The 22,729-nt window shown below is 42.7% G+C and overlaps 2 protein-coding genes across 4 annotated transcripts in view; one reads left to right on the top strand and one right to left on the bottom strand.

The window, feature by feature from the left end:
* The window catches only part of dmxl2 (Dmx-like 2), a 165,612-nt gene extending 161,394 nt beyond the window's left edge, over positions 1-4,218 (top strand). For all 3 annotated transcript variants that reach the window (XM_070858428.1, XM_070858431.1, XM_070858429.1), the window contains one exon: positions 931-4,218. In XM_070858428.1, the coding sequence (XP_070714529.1) occupies positions 931-1,140 (210 nt within the window). In that variant the 3' untranslated portion in view covers positions 1,141-4,218. The remainder of the gene's footprint in view (positions 1-930) is intronic.
* The window catches only part of gldn (gliomedin), a 62,350-nt gene continuing 42,940 nt past the window's right edge, over positions 3,320-22,729 (bottom strand). Inside the window, exons 3-10 of the mRNA XM_070858432.1 lie at positions 17,832-17,858; positions 17,611-17,709; positions 15,878-16,033; positions 11,312-11,428; positions 11,131-11,208; positions 10,919-11,044; positions 9,935-10,088; positions 3,320-4,834 (exon numbers count right to left, since the gene is read on the bottom strand). Of these exons, the coding sequence (XP_070714533.1) occupies positions 4,363-4,834; positions 9,935-10,088; positions 10,919-11,044; positions 11,131-11,208; positions 11,312-11,428; positions 15,878-16,033; positions 17,611-17,709; positions 17,832-17,858 (1,229 nt within the window). The 3' untranslated portion in view covers positions 3,320-4,362. The remainder of the gene's footprint in view (positions 4,835-9,934; positions 10,089-10,918; positions 11,045-11,130; positions 11,209-11,311; positions 11,429-15,877; positions 16,034-17,610; positions 17,710-17,831; positions 17,859-22,729) is intronic.

Below are 22,729 nucleotides of genomic sequence, written 5' to 3'. Positions count from 1 at the left end.
GAGCAAATGTTGAGCAGCTTGTGCTCTGGATTTGCACCTCCTAAAATTAGACTGACTGTGGTAAGAGTAGTTTATTTTTCATAAACTACAGGTACCAGTATTGTATAAAAAAATAATTGACAGTGCAATGTAGTGTATACCATCAGTGTTTTAATAGTTAGCTACTTTTTGGCATAGGTTATCATTCTAGATGCAAAGTTGTAAGATTGATGCTATGTGATGCGATGTGACACTTTGTTTTGGTCCGAGGATTGCCTAAGCTTGGAGCTTGGAGAGTGCGGGCACAGAATGATTGTGAAGGAAAATAAAATGCTGACATCTTGTCTCCCAATGATACCACCCAATTTTGGACTCAACAGTGAACCTTGTTGCACCACTTTTTTCTCCTGTCTCTTTCCCACAATCCTGCCTGTTCTCTATCTTTCTTGTATCCCAATTGTGGACTTGGCAATTGGCATTGTTCTCTGTTCCTTCCAGTTATCACACTGCATAGTCTTCTCTCTCCTCCTTCACTGTCCAGATCTTGAGCAATTTTCTCTCTCTCTCTCTCTCTCTCTCTCTCTCATCTCTATCTCCTCCCCACCCCTTGCCCCCAAAGCACTTGTGGGTACATCTGATAATGTCTCAAAACACTGTGCATGCCATTGAGCAGTTTGTGTAAAGTGTATTAAATGCCTGTTTTTTTTTAAATCAGTAAACCTAAAAGTTCAACTCCAGGTAGCAGTCTTTCTCCTCATTATGTGACATGTCCAGTGTAAGAACAGTATCCTAACTCATTTTGCCAACTTTTAAATAACTATAAAACTGATTATCTTGAATAAATGGACATTTTAAATGATTTTGAACTAACAATAATTCTCATGAACTTTGGAGTATTGTTAATGTTTTTATCAAGTCTTTTTCCTGACATGACATCTCTTTGCTTTGCAGGTGTTTCGGTTAACTGGTCATGGATTAATTCATTCATTTACAAATGAACATGCCAAACAGTCGATCTTTCGAAACATTGGTGCAGGAGTTGTGCAGCTGGACATCCGGCCAGCCAACCGCATCTTTTCCTGTGGAGCAGATGGAACTTTGAAGACACGAGTTTTGCCAGACTATTTTAATACCCCTGCTGGAATATTCGACATATTGTAGTTTACTGGGCTTGCTTGTTCTGGTTATTATAAAACAAGGGTGTCTCACAAACGCTGTGGGGATACATAAGCTGCTAGAGAGCACTTTGTGTTTGAATGAGAAGGGACCAAGGTTCAGCTTTTTGCAGAAGTTTTCTATTAGCAGTGGATCTGGGCAGATTTGAAATATATATAAAGCATAAGAAAGTCATTTGAAGAAGTATAGTGTGGCTTTGTGGTATAAAGACTTGAAGAATTCCATATATTAAAAACCCATAGGACAGACGTGCATGTACTGTATTATTACTTTAAAAAGCAATGCAGTTGCAGGTTGTTGGTAATGCTCTGTGAACACAATGCAGAATATTTTGGTGTACTGTAAGTGTATGGGCATTTAAAATAGGTGCCCCTGGCTAAAATCCATCAGCACTGTAATGGGAAATCCCGTATGTAATGATGGCGTGAATTGATTTATAGAATTTGATTTCATTGTTATTTTTTCTTCTCGGAGGGACTTTTCAGTGTTGATGGTCTTATCCGAAAGCGGCAATGCAAAAAAAAAGTGTTTGCAAAAATGGGAACCACAGTCATTAAGATGTACAGTTTAATTTAGATATTTCTGAACTTTTAATTTGATCACTCAACAAGTTAAAGCTATTGAAACTTAACTGTTTTATGTCTTTTTTGCACAGTGTTCTTAAAACTTCTAAGACTGTTGTACTTCTATTACAAACGATTTGCCTTTACATTATGAAGTGTAGCACAGTGTGATGATGGCATTGTATATCTCTACTTGAAAGTCAAAGGAACCAGATGAGATTTTTTTGTTTATTTTTGTTCATTCTGAATTAGCATTATTGATGGTTTATCCATTGCACTCTAATTAAAAGGAAGCTATGAAAACGTTGGTATTAAAAAAAAGAATTCTATTGATGTGTAAAAAGTTGCATTTCCTTAGATGAATGTCTGGCTTAATTGGCCCAACACTTTATGTAGGATTATGACCAATTAAGTTATTTTGATCTGTGAATTAACATAACTTATATTCAAGAGCTGAGTATTGTCTGCTATTTTGCCTGTAATATACTGTTTAATTTATTGTATTTTTATGTTTCCTGTATGTACATGTTGCTATGGTAAGTAAAGTCTGAGAACATTGTCAGTATTTTGACATGTTGTCTGTGAAGTTGTCTTCTGCTCATATATAATGTCTGTGTTCTGTAACAAATTCATTGCATTTCCTTGTGGACTGAGCAAGATATGGATTTTACATCCTGCGCTTGAAACTTAATCTAAAAGAATAGTTGTGCATCACAATCTTACCTTTGTAAGTCAAATAAATTATTTTTAATGTGTGTAGCTTATTGTCTGCTGCATCATCTTTGTTGTATTGTTGGAAAGCAGTGTTAACCCATGAGGGTTCAAAATTGATGTATACAGTTCCAGGAGAGTAGCACTCTTGTAACAGTCTCCTGTCTTTTTTGTTAGTATTGTAACTTGTAGGAAAAAAAAAATCTTAGCATTCGAAGATGTTAGTGAAAATCCTACTGTAGTTTGTGGGGCCCACAAAAATGTAAGTCTCCAAAGCTGTGGGATAATCAGCTTTGTATCTGAATGCTGTCAACGGGTGGGAGAACAGTCTGTCATTAGTGGCACTGCTTTTAAATAAAAATGCCTATAGAGATTTTCGGCACTTGCCATTTGCCACTTCAGTACAGTTTCCCTGGGCCTTTTGTGCTCTTGTCCAACACCAGGGTCAATTTCATGAGAAGTAGGCCCTGTTCTTACGACACCTACATTACACAACTCAAAATCCAGGCCAAAGGACCCAAAAAATCTTTCATAGACTCCAGGGGTAACTATAAAATGAAGATGCTATTATTCCAGTTGGCCCAACTGCTCTGCACATAGCAGGAGTCTTGTGTGTCCAGTTGTAATCATGCACATCTACTGTGCCGTAATGCTGGCTTTGCAGTTTCCCATGTTGCAAAAAGCTAAAGGTGCAGTTGTAATCTCTCTCAAACTTCCAATTTTACCATGTATACTTTACATATACCGATATATTGCCATTTCAAAGGCAATTGAAGTTCTTGTATAAATATAGAATAACTAAATTGTCTTACTCCTTCCTTACTAAATAAACCACACCATACAGCTAGAATGTTAAGCAGTTCAAAATTCAGTTAATATAACTTTCCATTTTATTAACTACTGATGTCATGTAAATTTCTATCTACTGCATACAGTTGATGTAGTCCTATATCCTTTAATATCGAACATCTATTCAAAAAGTATATCGATGCATTTAACAATGTCCATTATCATTGAATTCCATCTGTGATACTATCTGCTTAAATGTTCAATATTTAAACCTGGCATGGCAATTTTTATGTAATTGTGCAATATTGAGAAATTATTGCAAGTACGTCTCATAGCAAAGATTTAAATATGCTATAAATTTGTACCGTGCATACAATTTGATTGTTTACTATAGATGTGTGTGTATCTTTTATATATACATTTGTGTAATGTGCATGTATGATTACACAGCTACCATTTGCTCCAAAGATTATGTACAAGGAGTTTCTTTAGATGTAGGTAAAATGTTTGGTATTTATGTATGGCTACATTTATACTGTAGCCACCAGTCGAAGAGCATGGGCAAGCGTGTCCGCACTCAGGTCTGTGGAAATTTTTTAAAGTGTGAAGGTGGTCAAAGTAACCCCATGAGCATTTTCTAAATCAGATTCAACACTGTACGGGAGTTATTCTCCATGGGATGTGAAACTGCCTTCACTGGTTGTGGGGAGGGGGGGCAGAGGTCTGTCACCATTCCTCTCCAGAGTCAGACAAGACCTGAATTCACAGTTGCTTTAGTGTCACTGCAAAATGGCAGCTACTTCACAGCGACACTAAAACTACAGTATAAATGTAACCTTATATCTATTTTACTGTTAAAAGAAAATTTACATATGAACCAATTTGACACCAACTAGATCTTGAATCCCGAATGGAAAGGAAAACATTATACAATTAATTAAAATACAATGCAATGTATTATAGAAGGTGCATGTACTATTTAAAATGTTAGCTATGTTCTGTGCAAATGTCAAAAAAATTAAAAACATTTGGCAATATTGCATTAGAGAAAAAATCATTTTACCTTACGAACATATTAAAAATTAGTAGCTGTACCAGTTACACATGCATGAATAATTGTTCTCTATTATGAAATCATTTGCATTTATTCAGCTGGTAAGAAATGTAGACCATATTCCTTTAAGTAGCCATTTTCCCATGTATATAAATGACGATCATGTGGATTATAGGATAGCATTGTAAGCGTATCATTTGATGATCTTAAATCGAAACTTACATCAAGTTGTTTCTCCTTCAACAAATCAAGAGCAAAAACTATTTTGGAGTCCTTAGTATCTGTGAGGTAGAGAATCCCACGCGCAATGAAAGCATTGCCGGTCTTTGATTTGGGGTATGTGGTGTTAAAATTCTGAACAATCGAAAATGATTTTTCATTGATTTCAATTTGGCCAACAACAATGTTTTCATCATGACTAGAAGCATAGATTATCCAAAGTCCATTTTTGTCTGCAGTTAAATCAAAATATGTCTTTGCATTTTGGAAGAGATAATTGCGATTGTTGTGCAAAGCATTTTCCATTTTCATGCGCTGGAGCTGTTTCCCATCAAGTGGAAATCTAAAACAAACACCAAGAAAAAGGAGTACATTTTTGTGCTGTGCTGCAATTTTTTTCTAAAATCTACTCATTTGTAAATTGCTTCTTCTCCAGACCCTAATGTTCCGCGCAGCCTTCTGCTAAACAGATTAGACGGGGCATGCATTTTATAGGATCATTGTGAATGCTTCCTGTAATGTGATGCGATGCGATAGGATTAATGCTCAGTTCTGGCTTTCATTTTCCCCTTCCTCCCATCTCCATGTACTTGGAGTTCAAATCTGAACAAAAAGTTATGACTCCTGTAAACCTGTTAAAACTTTTGCAGGTAAAATCATATAATGATAGCCCTAGCCGATACTTCAGAGCAAAGACCCCTCATCCCATCCCACCCCAGTAACTTGAAGAAAATGGTTGGATTTCAGAAATAGATATATCTCTGACCAAATGGTAAATGTGAAGTGTGATGTGGTACTGAGCCATGCAGACCTGGAAGGTGCCAGGTTAGGCTATAATTTGCATTAGCAGCCCTTAAATGGGATAAGGAAAAGCAGGCCACTGATCACTGTCTTTGCTCTTTGAAGTGTGTGTGTAGCTGCCATGTGAAGATGGGTTAAGGGTTATGAGTCCTTTTACCATGGTCCGCAACAGAAAAATGGACACCGAGTTTTTTCTCAACACTATAGAAGATGGATGCATTTGCAGCCTGTGAACCACTGACCACACAGTTATTATGGGACAACAAGTTGGAAACTATGGGCTACATTTCTTTTAAAATGTACAGGTAATCAAGGCTGTAGCCAACGTTACATTCCCTAAACTTCTGTGGCAGGTCAGATAAATGTTGTTTATCTGCAGGGTTACAAGTCTAGAGCTGGTAAGTAGGATTAGACGGAATAACCTCTTGTTGGCTGGTGCAGATACGATGGTAAGTACTTCAGGGAATCTAATATGGCCAGAGTGATCTGGACTAGTTTCGATCACCTGGATGGGTCGGAGAGGAATTTTCCCAGATATTTTCCCCAATTGGCCTGGGTTTGTTTCTGTTTTTTGCCTCTCCCAGGAGATCGTACATCTCTGGATGGGGTGGAGTGTAAAATGTTGCGATACATGGAGTATCGCAGTTGTGGCGGGGCAGACTGGTTGGGCCGGATGCTCTTTTTACCTGTCCGCCGTTTATTATTCATAGGCTTAGGTATAACCTTCAGGGCTGTTGACCGAGGGCCGTGTGGCTCTTTGTCGGCAGGCGCGGACACGATGGGCTGAAATGGCCCCCTTCTGCGCTGTAAACTTCAATATGTGAGGAGGATCCACACAGGAGAAAACCAAGCCAATATTGCTGCCAGTGATGCTAGGGACGACATCTCATTTAGCTAGAGAAAAGCAGATGCTATGCCAATTCTATCCAATAATCCACCTCATAATGAGATGAACTACTTCTGCTTCTTTAAAGAAATTATGGCACCAATTTTACAGGGCCTATGACGGCACAGCATAGGCTGTCGTAACTTCCCGCAAGTTCTGGGATTCCGCATGTGCGAAATCCCGGAACTTGCGATCTGTCACATTTCTGCTTGACCGATCGTATGCATCCACTGGAAATTGCCTTTCGCTGGCATGGAGTTGGGCTATTTGCCCAACTACTGTCCAGCGAATAGCCACCATACCCTTGTGTCTGGTAAAAGCAGACGTAAGGCCTTTTACCAGCGAAAGAAACACTTGGATTTATATAGCGCCTTTCATGACCATCGGACGTCTCAAACACTTAACAGCCAATTAAGTACTGTTGGAGTGTAGTCACTGTTGTGGGAAATATAAGGGTTTAAATAAATGTTAAAATATATATTAATGATTTAAACATTCACTTACATTTAAAATTCATTAGGATAGTTTTGTCCAGTTTAAATTTAAAATTAAACTTTTTTAAATGTTTAAATGGTATTTTAATTAATTTTGAACCTGAGATTATTTTTATTTCACTGTTGTGAAATTGTATTTTTTAGGGTGATTTCTATTATATTTATGGGGATTCTGTACATAAATGGAATCGCCATAGCATAATGGGAATCTCCCTTTGTCATTGGTTGGCCTGATCCATATGGTCCTAGGGACACTTGCGAACCACACGCGCCCCTGAGATGCGTGGGCCTTTGCGCAGGCGTAGGTATAGAGGCCCAGCACCGCAAAAGTCCGAAGCTCCGGAGGCAGCAGGTAGGTGCGGAGTTTTCTTGCGGTTCAGAGGTGTTACCCGTGGTAAGCCTCCGACCGCAATTTCCTGGCCGATAAGATCCCATTCACTTTTCCATCTTAATATAGTTCCTATGTACATCTAACTGCAGGAAATGTCCTGAGTTCAATCTATCTTATGACATTTGTGGGGGATAACTTTTACAGGTTGATTCAACAGAAATTTGGAAGCCAGTTTTAGTTTTTTTTTTGTAGCCTTCATGTCTTGGAACTATCCCACATCATTTTACTTAATGCATTCGATAAGGTGCCACATAAACGGTTACCGCACAAGATAAAAGTTCACGGGGTTGGGGTCAATATATTAGCATGGATTGAGGATTGGCTAACAAACAGAGAGTCGGCATAAATGGGTCATTTTCCGATTGGCAAACAGTAACTAGTAGGGTGTCACAGGGATTGGTACTGGGGCCTCAATTATTTACAATCTGTATTAAAGACTTGGATGTAGGGACCGACTGTAATGTAGCCAAAGATGGGTGGGAAAGGAAATTGTGAGGAGACACAAAAAATCTGCAAAGGGCTTATAGACAGGCTGAGTGAGTGGGCAAAAATTTGGCAGATGGAGTATAATGTAGCAAAATGTGAGGTTATCCACTTTCAGAAAAAATAGAAAAACAAATAATTTAAATGGAGAAAAATTGCAAAGTGCTTCAGTACAGAGGGACCTAGGGGTCCTTATATATGAAACATAAAAAGTTAGTATGCAGGTACAGCAAGGACTCAGGAAGGCAAATGGAATGTTGGTCTTGCAAGGGGGATAGAGTATAAAAGCAGAGAAGTCCTGCTACAACTGTACAGGGTATTTATGAGGCCACACGTAGCGTACTGTCAGATCTGGTCTTCGTATTTAAGGAAGGATATACTTGCATTGGAGGCTGTTCACAGAAACAGAAATTTACAGCGCAGAAGGAGGCAATTTCAGTCCATCATGTCCACGCTGGCCGACAAAGAGCCGCACGGCCCTCGGTCAGCAGCCCTGAAGGTTACATATAAACCTATGAACAATGGCGGAAAGGCAAAGAGCACCCAGCCCAACCATTCTGCCTCACACAACTGCGACACCCCTTATACTGAAACCTTCTACGCTCCACCCCAACCAGAGCCATGTGATCTCCTGGGAGAGGCAAAACCCAGGCCAATTTAGGGAGAAAAAAACCTGGGAAAATTCCTCTCCGACCCATCCAGGCGATCGAAACTAGTCCAGCAGATCACCCTGGCTGTATTCAATTTCCTGCAGTGCTTACCATTATATCTGCGACGGCCAACAAAAGGTTATCTAGTCTAATCCCAATTACCAGCTCTAGGTCCGTAATCCTGCAGGTTACGGCACTTTAAGTGCCCATCCAACCATCTCTTAAAAGTGGTGAGGGTTTCTGCATCCACCACTCTTCCAGGCAGTGAATTCCAGATCCCCACAACCCTCTGCGTAAAGAAGACCCCCCTCAAATCTCCTCTAAACCTTCCACCAACCACCTTAAAACTATGCCCCCTCGTAATAGACCCCTTACTATCAACTATGTCCAGGCCCCTCAATATTTTGTACACCTCAATGAGGTCTCCTCTCAACCTCCTCTGTTCCAATGAGAACAACCTCAGCCTCTCCAATTTGTCCTCGTAACTAAGATTCTCCATTCCAGGCACCATCCTAGTAAATCTCCTCTGTACCCTCTCTAGTGCAATCATGTCCTTCCTATAATACGGCGACCAGAACTGCATGCAATACTCCAGCTGTGGCCTAACCAAAGTATTATACAATTTAAGCATAACCTCCCTGCTCTTATATTCTATGCCTCGGCCAATAAAAGCAATGAAGATTCACTAGGTTGATTCCAGAGATGTGGGGGTTGAGTAGGTTTGGACTATACTCATTGGAATTCAGAAGAATGAGAGGTGATCTTATCGAAACATGTAAGATAATGAAGGGGCTTGACAAGTTGGATGCAGAGAGGATATTTCCACTCACAGGGGAAACTAAAACTAGGGGGCATAGTCTCAGAATAAGGGGCCGTCCATTTAAAACTGAGATGAGGAGGAATTTCTTCTCTGAGGATTGTAAATCTCTGAAATTCTCTGCCCCAGAGAGCTGAGGAGGCTGGGTCATTGAATATATTTAAGGCGGAGATAGAAAGATTTTTGAGCGATAAGGGGTTATGGGGAGCGGGCAGGGAAGTGGAGCTGAGTCCATGATCAGATCAGCCATGATATTACATGGCGGAGCAGGCTCGAGGAGTCAAATGACCTACTCCTGCTCCTATTATGTTCTTAACAATTACTATGAAATGCACTTACTTAAGTGGATGAATATGAGAGAAAGCCAGTCCCATCAATATATTTAATTTTCCTTCTGGCAGTTACAAGCTACTTTTAATGGTAACTTGAATTTCAAACAAGCAGCAATAAGAAAAGAAAGACTTGCATTTATATAGCGCCTCAGGACATCCCAAAGCACTTTACAGCCAATGAAGTACTTTTGAAGTGTAGTCACTGTTGTAATGGAAATGCGGCAGCCAATTTGCGCACAGCAAGCTCCCACACACAGCGATGTGATCATGATCAGATAATTTTTTTTTGTGATGTTGCTTGAGGGATAAACATTGGCCAGGACACTGGGGATAACTCCCCTGCTCTTCAAAATAGTGCCATGGGATCTTTTACGTCCTCCTGAGAGCAAACGGGGCCACGGTTTTGTTAACCTAGTCAGAACATAGAGGCTATGATGACAATCTGTATTTCCTCACCTTTAGTGGAATTTCACTGGCTGCAGGCAGCAAGGAGTGCCTCACAACAGCATAACAGTTCTACCAATGAAGATTATGACTGATCAGCTTATACCCATCATTTTTCTATAAAACCTCAACATAATATACTTACTTTATAATATTATCAGATCCTCCTTTGTGATAATAAATGGAACCATCATACACTGCATGACCACAGCCATGAAAGAAATATGGCAATGTTATAGACTTGAAGATGCTTCCAACCTTAAGTGCTTCTAAATTTTCATATTCTTTAACTGTCAGTCCTGTAAACAAAATTTAAGAATCGATAACAAACCTTATTAAGAATATCAGCAAGGCAGTTTGGTTACAGTAAGGCTCAGAAGTAAGTGAACTACAGACAAAACCAAAATGCTTGTAAGTTGTAAAAAAAAGTCACAGGCAATTTAAAATTGAAAGATGAATTTGTGTTCAGTTTGGTCACCAAGACATGGAGACAGAACAGAGATGAGTTCCAAGATTATGGATACAAAAATGAAAGATATCTTTACTGTTTTAAAGTGGTACTACTGAACCAATACAACAGTTCAAAAAAGAGCTGGACATATTCCTCGCTGTGGCGAATATTGCTGCAGACAAAAGGCAAAAGGGACGTCTTGTTAATACCTCATGGTCATTGTGATCTCCTGAACTTGTTTTGATCACCTTTGGAGGTCAGAGAGGAATTGCCCTCGATTGGCTCGGGGGGTTCATTTAGTTTTTATGAAATCACATGACTACTGGCGCAAGGGAACACGAGGTCATGATGCTCAGTTGCATTATGGCACTAACAGACAGCCTCAATGGACCAGTTGGTCTTTTCTTGTCCTTATTTTCATGTATTATTATTTGACAGGATTAATGGACTTGTACATTTATTGAGAGTGAAACTTAGGCAGAGCCAATCAAGAATTGATTCATCTGATGGTCTTATTCTAGAATTGACTGCATATGCTCAACCTCTCAGTGAAGCACATATTTAATTCTGCCAGATATTTTAGTAAGAGGCAAATGTAGAGCACGCAGAGGTGTCTGAGTCTTGCGTTTCTGTTTCATTCAGCAAAATAAAATATAGGAAAGCATATCTATAACAAACCTGAAAAATGTTCAACAACCCAAATTTGTTCATTACTCTTCAATGCTGGGTCCTTCATCCATGCTCCAAATGTGTTTTCTATCTTTGTCACATTGTAAGGGCCATCCACTGATTTTATGATGCGTCCTATTGAAGAATATTGCTCAAGTATTAATGCAAATAATACCACAATTCAATACCAAAATTAAGACAGAAGTGGGATGAAATTGTACCAGATTTCTTCGAAAAGGAGCTCAGTGTTTTTTGTGCCGATGTTCTTCCAACTAAAGTGTCATCATTTGGAGCTTCATCTAAATTTAAACACAATAGTGAGGCTCAGTCTGATAAAGACATCCTTATCCAATAGCAAGAATCACATCTCTATTTGAGGGTTTGAATTTAAAGATACATTACCGTAATTGACTGCGTTGTGTTGATGTCGGGACTTTCCTCTGGAACCTGGTGGGCCAGGGGGGCCAGCTGGCCCAGGAGATCCTGGTGACCCTGGTGGACCTGAAGGACCTCTCTGACCTGATTGAAAACAAAATTGTATTTAAACATGCAAATCTTTTCAGTAAAGGTTCACTGATGATGTGCACGGTATCTATAATGACTATAAAAAGATAACTTACCCAAGTGAAAACCACAAACTGTTGGATATGTGCATTTATTTAATGAATAAATCCATAAAACACTGGAAACACTCAGGTCAGGCAGCATTTGTGGAGAGAGAAGCAGAGTTAACGTTTCAGTTTGATGACCCTTTGTCAAAACTGGGTCATCGACCTGAAATGTTAACTCTTTCTCTCTCCACAGATGCTGCCTGACCCACTGAGTATTTCCAGCATTTTCTGTTTTTATTTCAGATTTCCAACATTCGCAGTACTTTGCTTTTGTATATGTGCATTTATTTATTAGTCTTTACTGTCATTAGAGTTTTTTTAATGGAACTGCATTGTAGAATCTATGCGATATTTTATTTCAGCCTGAGTTGTGAGTAGGTTCACTCAAACATAGGGGCAGATATTCTATAAAAGAAAAAGACTTGCATTTATATAGCGCCTTTCATGACCCCAGGATGTCCCAAAGCGCTTTACAGCCAATGAAGTACTTTTTGAAGTGTAGTCACTGTTGTAATGTAGGAAACGCAGCAGCCAATTTGCTTACAGCAAGGTCCCACAAACAACAATGTGATAATGGGCAGATAATTTTGTTTATTGTGGTGTTGGTTGAAGGATAAATATTGGCCAGGACACCGGGGATAACTCCCCTGCTCTTCGTTGAAATGGTGCTGAGGGATCTGAGAGCGCAGACGGGGCCTGGGTTTAATGCCTCATCAGAAAGTGCCACCTCTGCAGTGCAGCACTCCCTCAGCACTGCACTGGAGTGTCAGCCTAGATTTTTGTGCTCAAGTCTTTGGAGTGGGACTTGAACCCACAACCTTCTGACTCCGGGGTGAGAGTGCTACCAACTGTGTCATGGCTGACACCTCATCTTCAGGGTAGCCGGCCAGTGGAGTGAGCCGCTCACCAGCCTGAGCTGGGAGCAAAGAAGACAGAGCCATTTGGAGGCCTGAACTTCATTTAAATAGAACTGGGGAGCTGCCTAACCCAAACAGGCATCCCAGTGCAAGTCGCCCGATTCGGTCCAGCACAATGGCCCCAAGTTTCCACACGCGACAAAACAGGTGCCCCTCCGAGCTGGGCGCCCATTTTTCGCGCCGAAAACGGCGCCTGAAAAAAAACGCGCTATTCTCGAGCGCTTTGCAGCTCGATGTGTGCTTGGCGCGGCGCCCAGGGGGCGGAGCCTACCACTCGCGCCGATTTTGTAAGTAGGAGGGGGCGGGTACCATTTAAATGAGTTTTTTTCGTGCCGGCAACCCTGCGCATGCGCGTTGGAGCGTTCACGCACGCGCAGTGTGAAGGAAACATTGGCACTCGGCCATTTTTGTAGTTCTTTGTAGCTGTTCAATTTTTAAAATGTTTTAATAAAACCACATTGCCCTTCCATGATCAGCACTGAGGCTTCTTGCAGCAGTGAGAAGGCTGCAGGAAGCCTCAGAAGTTGAGGCAGCCGTTTCCCGATGGGCCCGACCGACAGCTGCCTCCTCCCTGCCTGTCCCCCGCTGCGGTCGGTCGGGCCCTTACTGCCTCCTCTCTCTCCCCACCCCGCCTCTCTCTCCCCCCCCCTCTCTCTCCCTCCCCTCTCTCTCTCCTCCCCTCTCCCCCCCCCCCTCCCATGCCGTCGGGAACGGCTGCCTCAACTTGTGAGGTTTCCTGCAGCATTCTCCCTGCCTGAAGCACTTTCACACAGGTGGGAATATGGTTTATTTGATCTTTGCTTTGCTTATAAATTTTTATTCAGGTTGGAATTATTTGTATAATATTTGCATAAGTATAACTAAGGATTTATTGTAGAATGTAATGACTTCCCTTCCCCCCCTCCACCCCCCACCTCGTTCCGGACGCCTAGTTTGTAACCTGCGCCTGATTTTTTAATGTATAGACAAGGTTTTCTCAGGCCTACAAAAATCTTCACTTGCTCCATTCTAAGTTAGTTTGTAGTACGTTTTCACTGTGGAAACTTTCAAATCAGGCGTCAGTGAAAAAAAAATTCTGTTCAAAAGTGAAACTGTTCTAACTGACTAGAACTGCAGAAAACTTAAATGTGGAGAATTCCGATTTCTAAGATACTCCATTCTCCACCAGTTGCTCCTAAAAATCAGGAGCAAATCATGTGGAAACTTGGGGCCAATATTAGGCGATCGCTGTCTGGGGCAATATTAGGCGATCGCTGTCTGGGGCAGCAACAGGCACATTGGCCACAATTTTAACTCCAGGGGGGTTTCCCGCTCAGGCCTGAATTAAAATTACCGTTGGGTCTCAATGATATCATCAGGCCGCAACATGCGTATATAAAAGGACCCTTTTGGCTCCGGGCACGTGTCCCTGCTGCCTGCTCAGGCGAGCAGGTTGAATTTGCAAATGTTGGGATCATGGTGGCTTTCGGACAGGTAAGAGTCAAGGCGATTTTAACTATCAACACCTCCAAGTTTCTGCTGAGCAGGTAGGGTTAAAATCTCTCCCAATCTGGAGCCCAGAGGCGCAATCCCGCAAAAATAGTTTTAAACTTATCTTTCTTGGTCCTCTTTGGCTGTAGTGCCAGTAAACCTTGTTGGAGCTCGTACTCCAGCCCGTTCTGTCCTAATATGGCCTAATCGGGGTCCTATATATGTCATAGAACTCCGATTTGCATATTAAAAACAGCCTACTGCCTGAAACAGACAGACACATCTCTGCCCAGTGAGAGGCTCCTTTTAAAAATGCCAAGAAGTGGTGAGAGAGGCATATAAACAGGGCAGTAAGATTACCAACCCCATTTCGGGGTAGTTACTACCTCGTTAACGTCAATTTGGCCAAGTTAAAATTGGCAGAGAGTAAATAATATACTATTAAATGGATACCAAAAACTAACAAGTCACGAGCTTGAAATATAACATTTAAATATAAAAGCGGAGAATTACTCTGGGGTTCTTTTATTCTTCTACCGCAATGTTAGAACATCGATGGAAACCCTGGAGAAACAGAGTAATTAGCTGCTTTTGGCCATTTAGGTCTTCTCGCTAGTGGTTTCACCAATATCCCACTGAAGAAACCCCACCAGAAATTTCTGGTGCACACATTGGCTGAAGCATTTACCTACATAGTAACAGTGACTACACTTCAAAATTAATTTATCAGCTCTGAAACGCTTTGGGACCTGAGAATGTGAAAGGTGTGATGTATATGTAACGTTCTTTCTTTTCTTTTGCAGGGGTATAAATCACACTGTGCATTATTAGTAACAAATATGTTCGGCATTCCTTTAAATTTCTCTGACCACAGTTTCAACAAAGACACTAACTGGTTTATTTCTACCTTTGTTAAAATGGCAAGGACTTTCACGCTCGTGCGTTGACACATTTTCTCCTTGTAGTCAGTCCTATAGGCTAACTCCTGTTTTGCACACTGCTGATAACATAACTTGTGGATGTGCTTCGTAAGTTCTCAATGTTTACAGAGGAAAGAATACTATTACCGTTGAGGCAGAGTAATGTCTCGGAGAGGTAAAGTTAACGAATGAGAACTCCTGGAGCACAGCTTCATGCAACACTTATTGGAAATGTTGGGACCGTCAGCGCAAAAGCTTCTCCATGCCTGAATTCCTAATGTTTGCTCCTGTTGTATAAAGCTCTGCATCAAGAGCATTAATTCATAAAATCTAACCAGTAACGAATTCTTGAATTCTAAGCTATTGGTGTAATTTTCTATGATGTGCGGGGGAACGATTTTCAAGCAGTACCCAAAATGAATGCCAAGTTTGGTAGAATGGCCGCTCTGTCCACCCATTGGTGCCAACATGAGGCCCATGCCACTTTGAAGCCTGGCGCTCATGGACATGATGCTGCTGAACTGCAGTTGCCATGCAAGTGCCCTGCTAGAGCTCGCCAGTTCTGGGTATTGGCCAGCATCCACACTGAGCCACCAATGCTGGCCACCAAAAAAAACTTGTTAAATTTCCGGGGTCATTTTCTGAGTGGCCATCAGCTCTCCCTTTATGGATCTCTGGTGAGGCCGCTCAATACCTGATACAACTGGGCCAGAGCAGGCCATTTGCACCTGAAAATGACATTTATTAGGCTGGCCTCGGGTGTTATTGAAGCAACCAAGGAGCCCCCCACGATTTTCAATTGCTGGCTGCTGGTTTTTCAGACGAGAAGTGCAGTAGTTCAAAATCATGTCTGTGATATTTTACTATAATTTTTCTGAAACACCTTGACTTGGTCCGATCCGACTCGAAGTGAGTTCTGCAAATACATTCGGCATTATCATAAATATTATTGCTAAATTTAAGGGAAAATCTCTTTAGCAGATAGATGCTGGGTATCTCACATTTAGCAGTAAAGCTTTAAGCCCATATAAAAACAACTTGATAGTTTACCTTCTAAAATGATCTCATTGTAAGGTTCTCCTTTCTCCCCTTTCAGCCCCGTTTCACCTTTCGGACCTGGTAACCCATCTGGACCAGGTGGCCCAGTGTTTCCTTTGTCACCTGGTGGTCCCATCTCTCCATGTTCACCTTTTGGACCAGGGACAGCTTTGATTTGAAGGAGAAAGTTTGTTTTAAAATAAATGCTAATCAGCTGATTACTTTGTTATGAAAACATTAGCACTCGTGTATAAATAATATAAGGTTTTATGCTCGCAAGATCCAAGAGTCTCTCATCATCATAGGTGGTCCCGCGAAGCGAGGATGACTTGCTTCCACGCCAAAAAAAGGACGCGTTCACAGGTGTTTCAATGAAGGACCCCAACTACATGTTGAAGGGTGGAAGATGCCTGTGCGTGGATTTTTTTTTTAAACGTGGGGTGGCCATTGCACACCAGCCACCACACGGGCTTGACAGAGCTAGGTCTTGGTCCAGTGGCAAGGATTGCCCAAGATGACTAGAGACCAGCTCTGCGCATTCCTCCCTGACTGTAGGGGATGCTATAATTGGCTATTGCAGGCCTGGGCTGGTGAAGGGAGAAATCAGCCAGGCTTCCCACTGCTGATTGCCATTCGGTGGCCTCGTTAGAAAGTGTGCACACACATATCGCAGTGTGGACTGGCCCGTGCTGCCCCTGGGCCCCTGACCCCGAACTCGGGCCTCCCCTGGGCCCCGATCACATCCCGCTACAGTCTCTCGCCGCTCCTGCTGTACCTGCCCACACTCCAATCACCGACCTGGATCTTGATGATGCCATTCTTCACAGCCATTGTCCCCCTGCACCAGCTCGTGCTGCTCCCTAGAGTTGCACACCTCCACACTGCCCATGGCCGCCGCTTGCCACTCCTTTTAAGACCCCTCAACCGATGCCTTAGTGACTACTGCCAGTTATTAAACTTAACCATCCAACTTATGATATATTTCACCTGGAAAATTAGATTGGTAAAACAAAAGAAGCTCGGCCCCGATTTTAACTCCAGGTGGATTCTTCGCTCAGGCCTGAATTAAAATTACCGTCGGGACTCAATGATGTCATCGGGCCGCAACATGCATGTGTAAAGAAGGACCCTGTTAGCTCCGGACGGGTGTCCTTGCTGCCTGCTCAGGAGAGCAGGCTAAAATTTCAGATGTTGCGATCGGCGGCTTTCGGACAGGTAAGAGCCAGGGCGATTTTAACTGGCCACCCGCCAGGTTTCTGCTGAGTGGGTAGGGTTAATATCGCCCAAGCAATGTTCTCCGTGCGGCTGCACAGTAAACTGCAAGGTGCCACACAGGCCACTCACAAGCTTTTACGTTGGAAATAACACTCGTGCAGAAATTTAAAGGGACCACGCATTGAAAGAAACAGGCCACACAGAAAATGGTGCAGCCTACAGGGAACATTGTCTCCAAGCGGTCAAATATTTCAATATGAGTCAGAATATTGTTGCTGATCAAGTGATTTGGCAGACATCTCCCATCAGCAAATTTCTTACTCGCATACAACAGCATTTAGAAAGCCCCGAATGGGCAAATAGGTCATTTAGGAGAGGAGAGGCTGGAAATTACCCTTTGTGATAATAGCTGACAAATGCTTAAAACAATATTCCATGTTATTCCTCTGCTCGCCCTTTTCTCAGCGAAGTTAATGCAATTCAAATGAACGCGAAGACTGAAGCTTACTGACGTTTAAAGGATTCACTACCTTTTCGAGCTCGTTTGCCTTCCTTTCCAGGTGGTCCAGGGAGTCCAGTAAGTCCTTCTGAGCCATTAAATCCAGGCAATCCATCTAAACCGGGAGGGCCTTCAAAGGTATATCAATTAAATGTATACATTTGTCTAAAATCTTTATAGTGACAAAATATAGTCAAAATTTCTCAGATGTTTTAAAGAATAACATTGCTGTAAATTATGAATAATTCTTACCCACAGGTCCCGCTGTTCCTGGTGGGCCTGTTTTGTACAATTTAGAGAAGAGGCAAATTTAGACATAGTTAATTAAAAAGTGATTAAAGTGTATATTAATTACCAGCATTTAATGTAAGCAAATCATAGTATTCCCTTAATGTAAGGAATCACACCTTAGGGCATGCAGCTCGTCGGTGGCATGGAACTGAGGCCAGGGCCTCAAATTGGCAGGGGTAGGCGGGCATGCGTGGGCAAGATTGGGCGGGCAAGAGTGCGTGGGCAGGAGTGGGCGGACAGGAGTGGACGGGCAAGAGTGCGTGGGCAGGAGTGGGCGGACAGGAGTGGACGGGCAAGAGTGGACGGGCAAGAGTGGGCGGACAGGAGAGGGCGGGAGTGGGCGGGCGGGCACTTGGCGCGCTCTGCCAGTCCACCCATGTCTCCTTGAAAGTTGCAGACAGAGCCTTAACTACAGCATAAGTCCTCGATTTGCACCGTAAAGAGGCCCACTGCCTGAAACAGGTGGGTGCTCGGACAGCCTATGATGCGGCCCCTGTGAGGAATATCAGCGAGCAGACTGTTGGCGTGAACCGACTTCGGCCAGTGAAAATCAGCCCCATGTCGGGCATCTTACCGAATTAATATAAATGAGGCCCGACCACGAGAATGGCCAGGACCCACACCAACTCCTTCCCAGCTCAATTTACTCTGGAATTTAAAAATGCCCCCAGCATTTCTCCTTTCTTTCAGGAATATCACACTGACCGATACTGACCGACACTGACTGGCTGCCTCCCTGAGATTTCAGACTCTCTCCTTGTGGGGTTTCTGACTCCCTCCCCGCCATAATTTAATAGAACAATATTTTCAGAATTTTGAATATCTGAGCTCTCAAATTCAAAAAAATTTTAAATACACTTTCTCTCACATATGTACACACTCTCTCGGGCCCACATTCACACTCACTCTCACACACACACACACACACACACACACACACACACTTGCTCTCATATTCACACTCACACTTACACTCACACACACACTCTCACTCTCACACATACACACTTTCACACACACATTCACACTCACTTTCTCTCATATCCACACTCTCACATACACCTTCACACATTCACACTCATTTCCTCACAGACACACTCAGATATTCATGCTCACTCTCTCACACATTTACACTCTCTCACACATACTCACATTCACATTCACTCTCTCACACACACACACTCATCCCCTCACACACACACATTCACATATTCACACACTCATACACTCTCACATATTCACACTCACTCTGTCACACATACTTACATTCACACTCACTCTTTCACACAAACTCTCTCTCACATTTACACACTCACATACTTGCAACAACCTTTCAAAATAAGTTTGGTACTTCACTGAAATGCAGTGTTTATTTTTAAACTGCTTATGTACTGACTGGATTTAAAAGGGCAGTCAGTAACTAAAACTATCTAAAAACAACCTATTTCCTGTCACAAGCACAATAAATTATGCATATCAAATTAAATGTTTAAATAAAAACTTATTCTCTTTTCATTCATTATTTTCAATATTTATTCAACATAAAAATAATTAATTTATTGTTTTGTAAATTAGTAAAAAAGGGGCACAGTGCAGTAAGCAGATTACCTGCTTCATTACTGATAAGTGCTTCTGTGCAGTTTTATTAGCATCTCATTAAAGCAAAGGTGTGTGTGTGCATGTATGAGTGGGTGTGCATGTGTGCGTGTAGGTGTGGTGGATGGGTGTGTGTGTGTGTGCGCGCATGTGTGTGGGTGCGTGAGTGGGTGCGTGTGTGGGGGTGGATGGGACTGTGTGCGTGCTTGTGTGTGTGTGGGTGGATGGGTCTGTGTGTGTGTGTGTGTGTGTGTGTGTGTCTGTGTGTGTGTGTGTGTGGATGGGACTGTGTGTGTGCATGTGTGTGGGGGTGCGTGTGTATGTGTGGGTGCATGCATGTGTGTGTGCGTGCGTGTGTGGATGGATGGGACTGTGTGTGTGTGTGTGTGTGGATGGGTCTGTGTGTGTGTGCGCGCGTGTGTGTGGGGGTGGATGGGACTGTGTGTGTGGGTGGATGGGTCTTTGTGTGTGCGCGCGCGTGTGTGTGGGGGTGGATGGGACTGTGTGCTTGTGTGTGGGTGGATGGGTCTGTGTGTGTGTGCGTGCGTGTGTGTGGGGGTGGATGGGACTGTGTGCGTGTGTGTGGGTGGATGGGTCTGTGTGTGTGTGCGTGCGTGTGTGTGGGGGTGGATGGGACTGTGTGCGTGTGTGTGGGTGCATGTGAGCATGTGTGTACATGAAGCTGTTCCATTCATTGCCCTTCTTACACTGCCCTTACTGACTAAGGTTAAGACAGTGGCCAGGAAATTCCTCAGAGCTGCTCCTGTTCTGCCGCCATTGGCTAGGAATTGGCTAGGATAGATTGGTGAATGATACTTAAGGGGTTGACAGTGGATGGGCAATGGCAGATATTTAGAGACCACATGGATGAACTACAACAATTGGCGTAAAAATAAAAAAAGGAAGGTGGCTCAACCGTGGCTAACAAGGGAAATCAGGGATAGTATTAAAGCCAAGGAAGTGGCATACAAATTGGCCAGAAATAGCAGTGAACCTGGGGACTAGGAGAAATTTAGAACTCAGCAGAGGAGGACAAAGGGTTTGATTAGGGCAGGGAAAATAGAGTACGAGAGGAAGCTTGCAGGGAACATTAAGATGGACTGCAAAAGTTTCTATAGATATGTAAAGAGAAAAAGGTTAATAAAGACAAACGTAGGTCCCCTGCAGTCAGAATCAGGGGAAGTCATAATGGAGAACAAAGAAATGGCAGACCAATTGAACAAGTACTTTGGTTCGGTATTCACTAAGGAGGACACAAACAACCTTCCGGATATAAAAGGGGTCAGAGGGTCTAGTAAGAAGGAGGAACTGAGGGAAATCCTTATTAGTTGGGAAATTGTGTTGGGGAAATTGATGGGATTGAAGGCCGCTAAATCCCCAGGGCCTGATGGACTGCAGCCCAGAGTACTTAAGGAGGTGGCCTTGGAAATAGAGGATGCATTGACAGTCATTTTCCAACATTCCATTGACTCTGGATCAGTTCCTATGGAGTGGAGGGTAGCCAATGTAACCCCACTTTTTAAAAAAGTATGGAGAGAGAAAACAGGGAATTATAGACTGGTCAGCCTGACATCAGTAGTGGGTAAAATGATGGAATCAATTATTAAGGATGTCATAGCAGTGCATTTGGAAAGAGGTGACATGATAGGTCCAAGTCAGCATGGATTTGTGAAAGGGAAATCATGCTTGACAAATCTTCTGGAATTTGTTGAGGATGTTTCCAGTAGAGTGGACAAGGGAGAACCAGTTGATGTGGTATATTTGGACTTTCAGAAGGCTTTCGACAAGGTCCCACACAAGAGATTAATGTGCAAAGTTAAAGCACATGGGATTGGGGGTAGTGTGCTGACGTGGATTGAGAACTGGTTGTCAGACAGGAAGCAAAGAGTAGGAGTAAATGGGTACTTTTCAGAATGGCAGGCAGTGACTAGTGGGGTACCGCAAGGTTCTGTGCTGGGGCCCCAGCTGTTTACATCGTACATTAATGATTTGGACGAGGGGATTTAATGTAGTATCTCCAAATTTGCGGATGACACTAAGTTGGGTGGCAGTGTGAGCTGCGAGGAGGATGCTATGAGGCTGCAGAGTGACTTGGATAGGTTAGTTGAGTGGGCAAATGCATGGCAGATGAAGTATAATGTGGATAAATGAGAGGTTATCCACTTTGGTGGTAAAAACAGAGAGACAGACTATTATCTGAATGGTGACAGATTAGGAAAAGGGGAGGTGCAACGAGACCTGGGTGTCATGGTACATCAGTCATTGAAAGTTGGCATGCAGGTACAGCAGGCGGTTAAGAAAGCAAATGGCATGTTGGCCTTCATAGCGAGAGGATTTTAGTACAGGGGCAGGGAGGTGTTGCTATAGTTGTACAGGGCCTTGCTGAGGCCACACCTGGAGTATTATGTACAGTTTTGGTCTCCGAACTTGAGGAAGGACATTCTTGCTATTGAGGGAGTGCAGCCAAGGTTCACCAGACTGATTCCCAGGATAGTGGGACTGACATATCAAGAAAGACTGGATCAACTGGGCTTGTATTCACTGGAGTTCAGAAGAATGAGAGGGGATCTCATAGAAACGTTTAAAATTCTGACAGGTTTAGACAGGTTAGATGCAGGAAGAATGTTCCCAATGTTGGGGAAGTCCAGAACCAGGGGTCACAGTCTAAGGATAAGGGGCAAGCCATTTAGGACCGAGATGAGGAGAAACTTCTTCACCCAGAGAGTGGTGAACCTGTGGAATTCTCTACCACAGAAAGTTGTTGAGGCCAATTCACTAAATATATTCAAAAAGGAGTTAGATGTAGTCCTTACTACTCGGGGTATCAAGGGGTGTGGCGAGAAAGCAGGAATGGGGTACTGAAGTTGCAAGTTCAGCCATGAACTCATTGAATGGCGGTGCAGGCTCGAAGGGCCGAATGGCCTACTCCTGCACCTATTTTCTATGTTTCTATTCCATCACTGGAAGTGCAGGAGAAACCCTGTTTACACGGGTAGGGGGGTTCCCACCACACAACCGGCGAAGTAAGGCCAGCGGAGCAGGAAGAGCTCTGAGGGATTTCACCCCGAATACGTCAAAGATGGCACAGTTTCAAATTCAACAAAATCTTCATTAACAAACATCCTTATGTGCGAACCTTGTAAAGGATTACCTTACCCATTCAACCACTTCTGTAAAGATCCATTTGTAAAACTTCCCACAAATGTTCTTATTATAAAAGTGGACCTTTCATTGATAAGAACATAAGAAATAGGAGCAGGAGT

This window comes from Pristiophorus japonicus, chromosome 17, assembly GCF_044704955.1.
Source record: "Pristiophorus japonicus isolate sPriJap1 chromosome 17, sPriJap1.hap1, whole genome shotgun sequence".
Taxonomy (NCBI): Eukaryota; Metazoa; Chordata; class Chondrichthyes; family Pristiophoridae; genus Pristiophorus; species Pristiophorus japonicus.
This window is presented reverse-complemented; position numbering and strand designations above follow the sequence as displayed.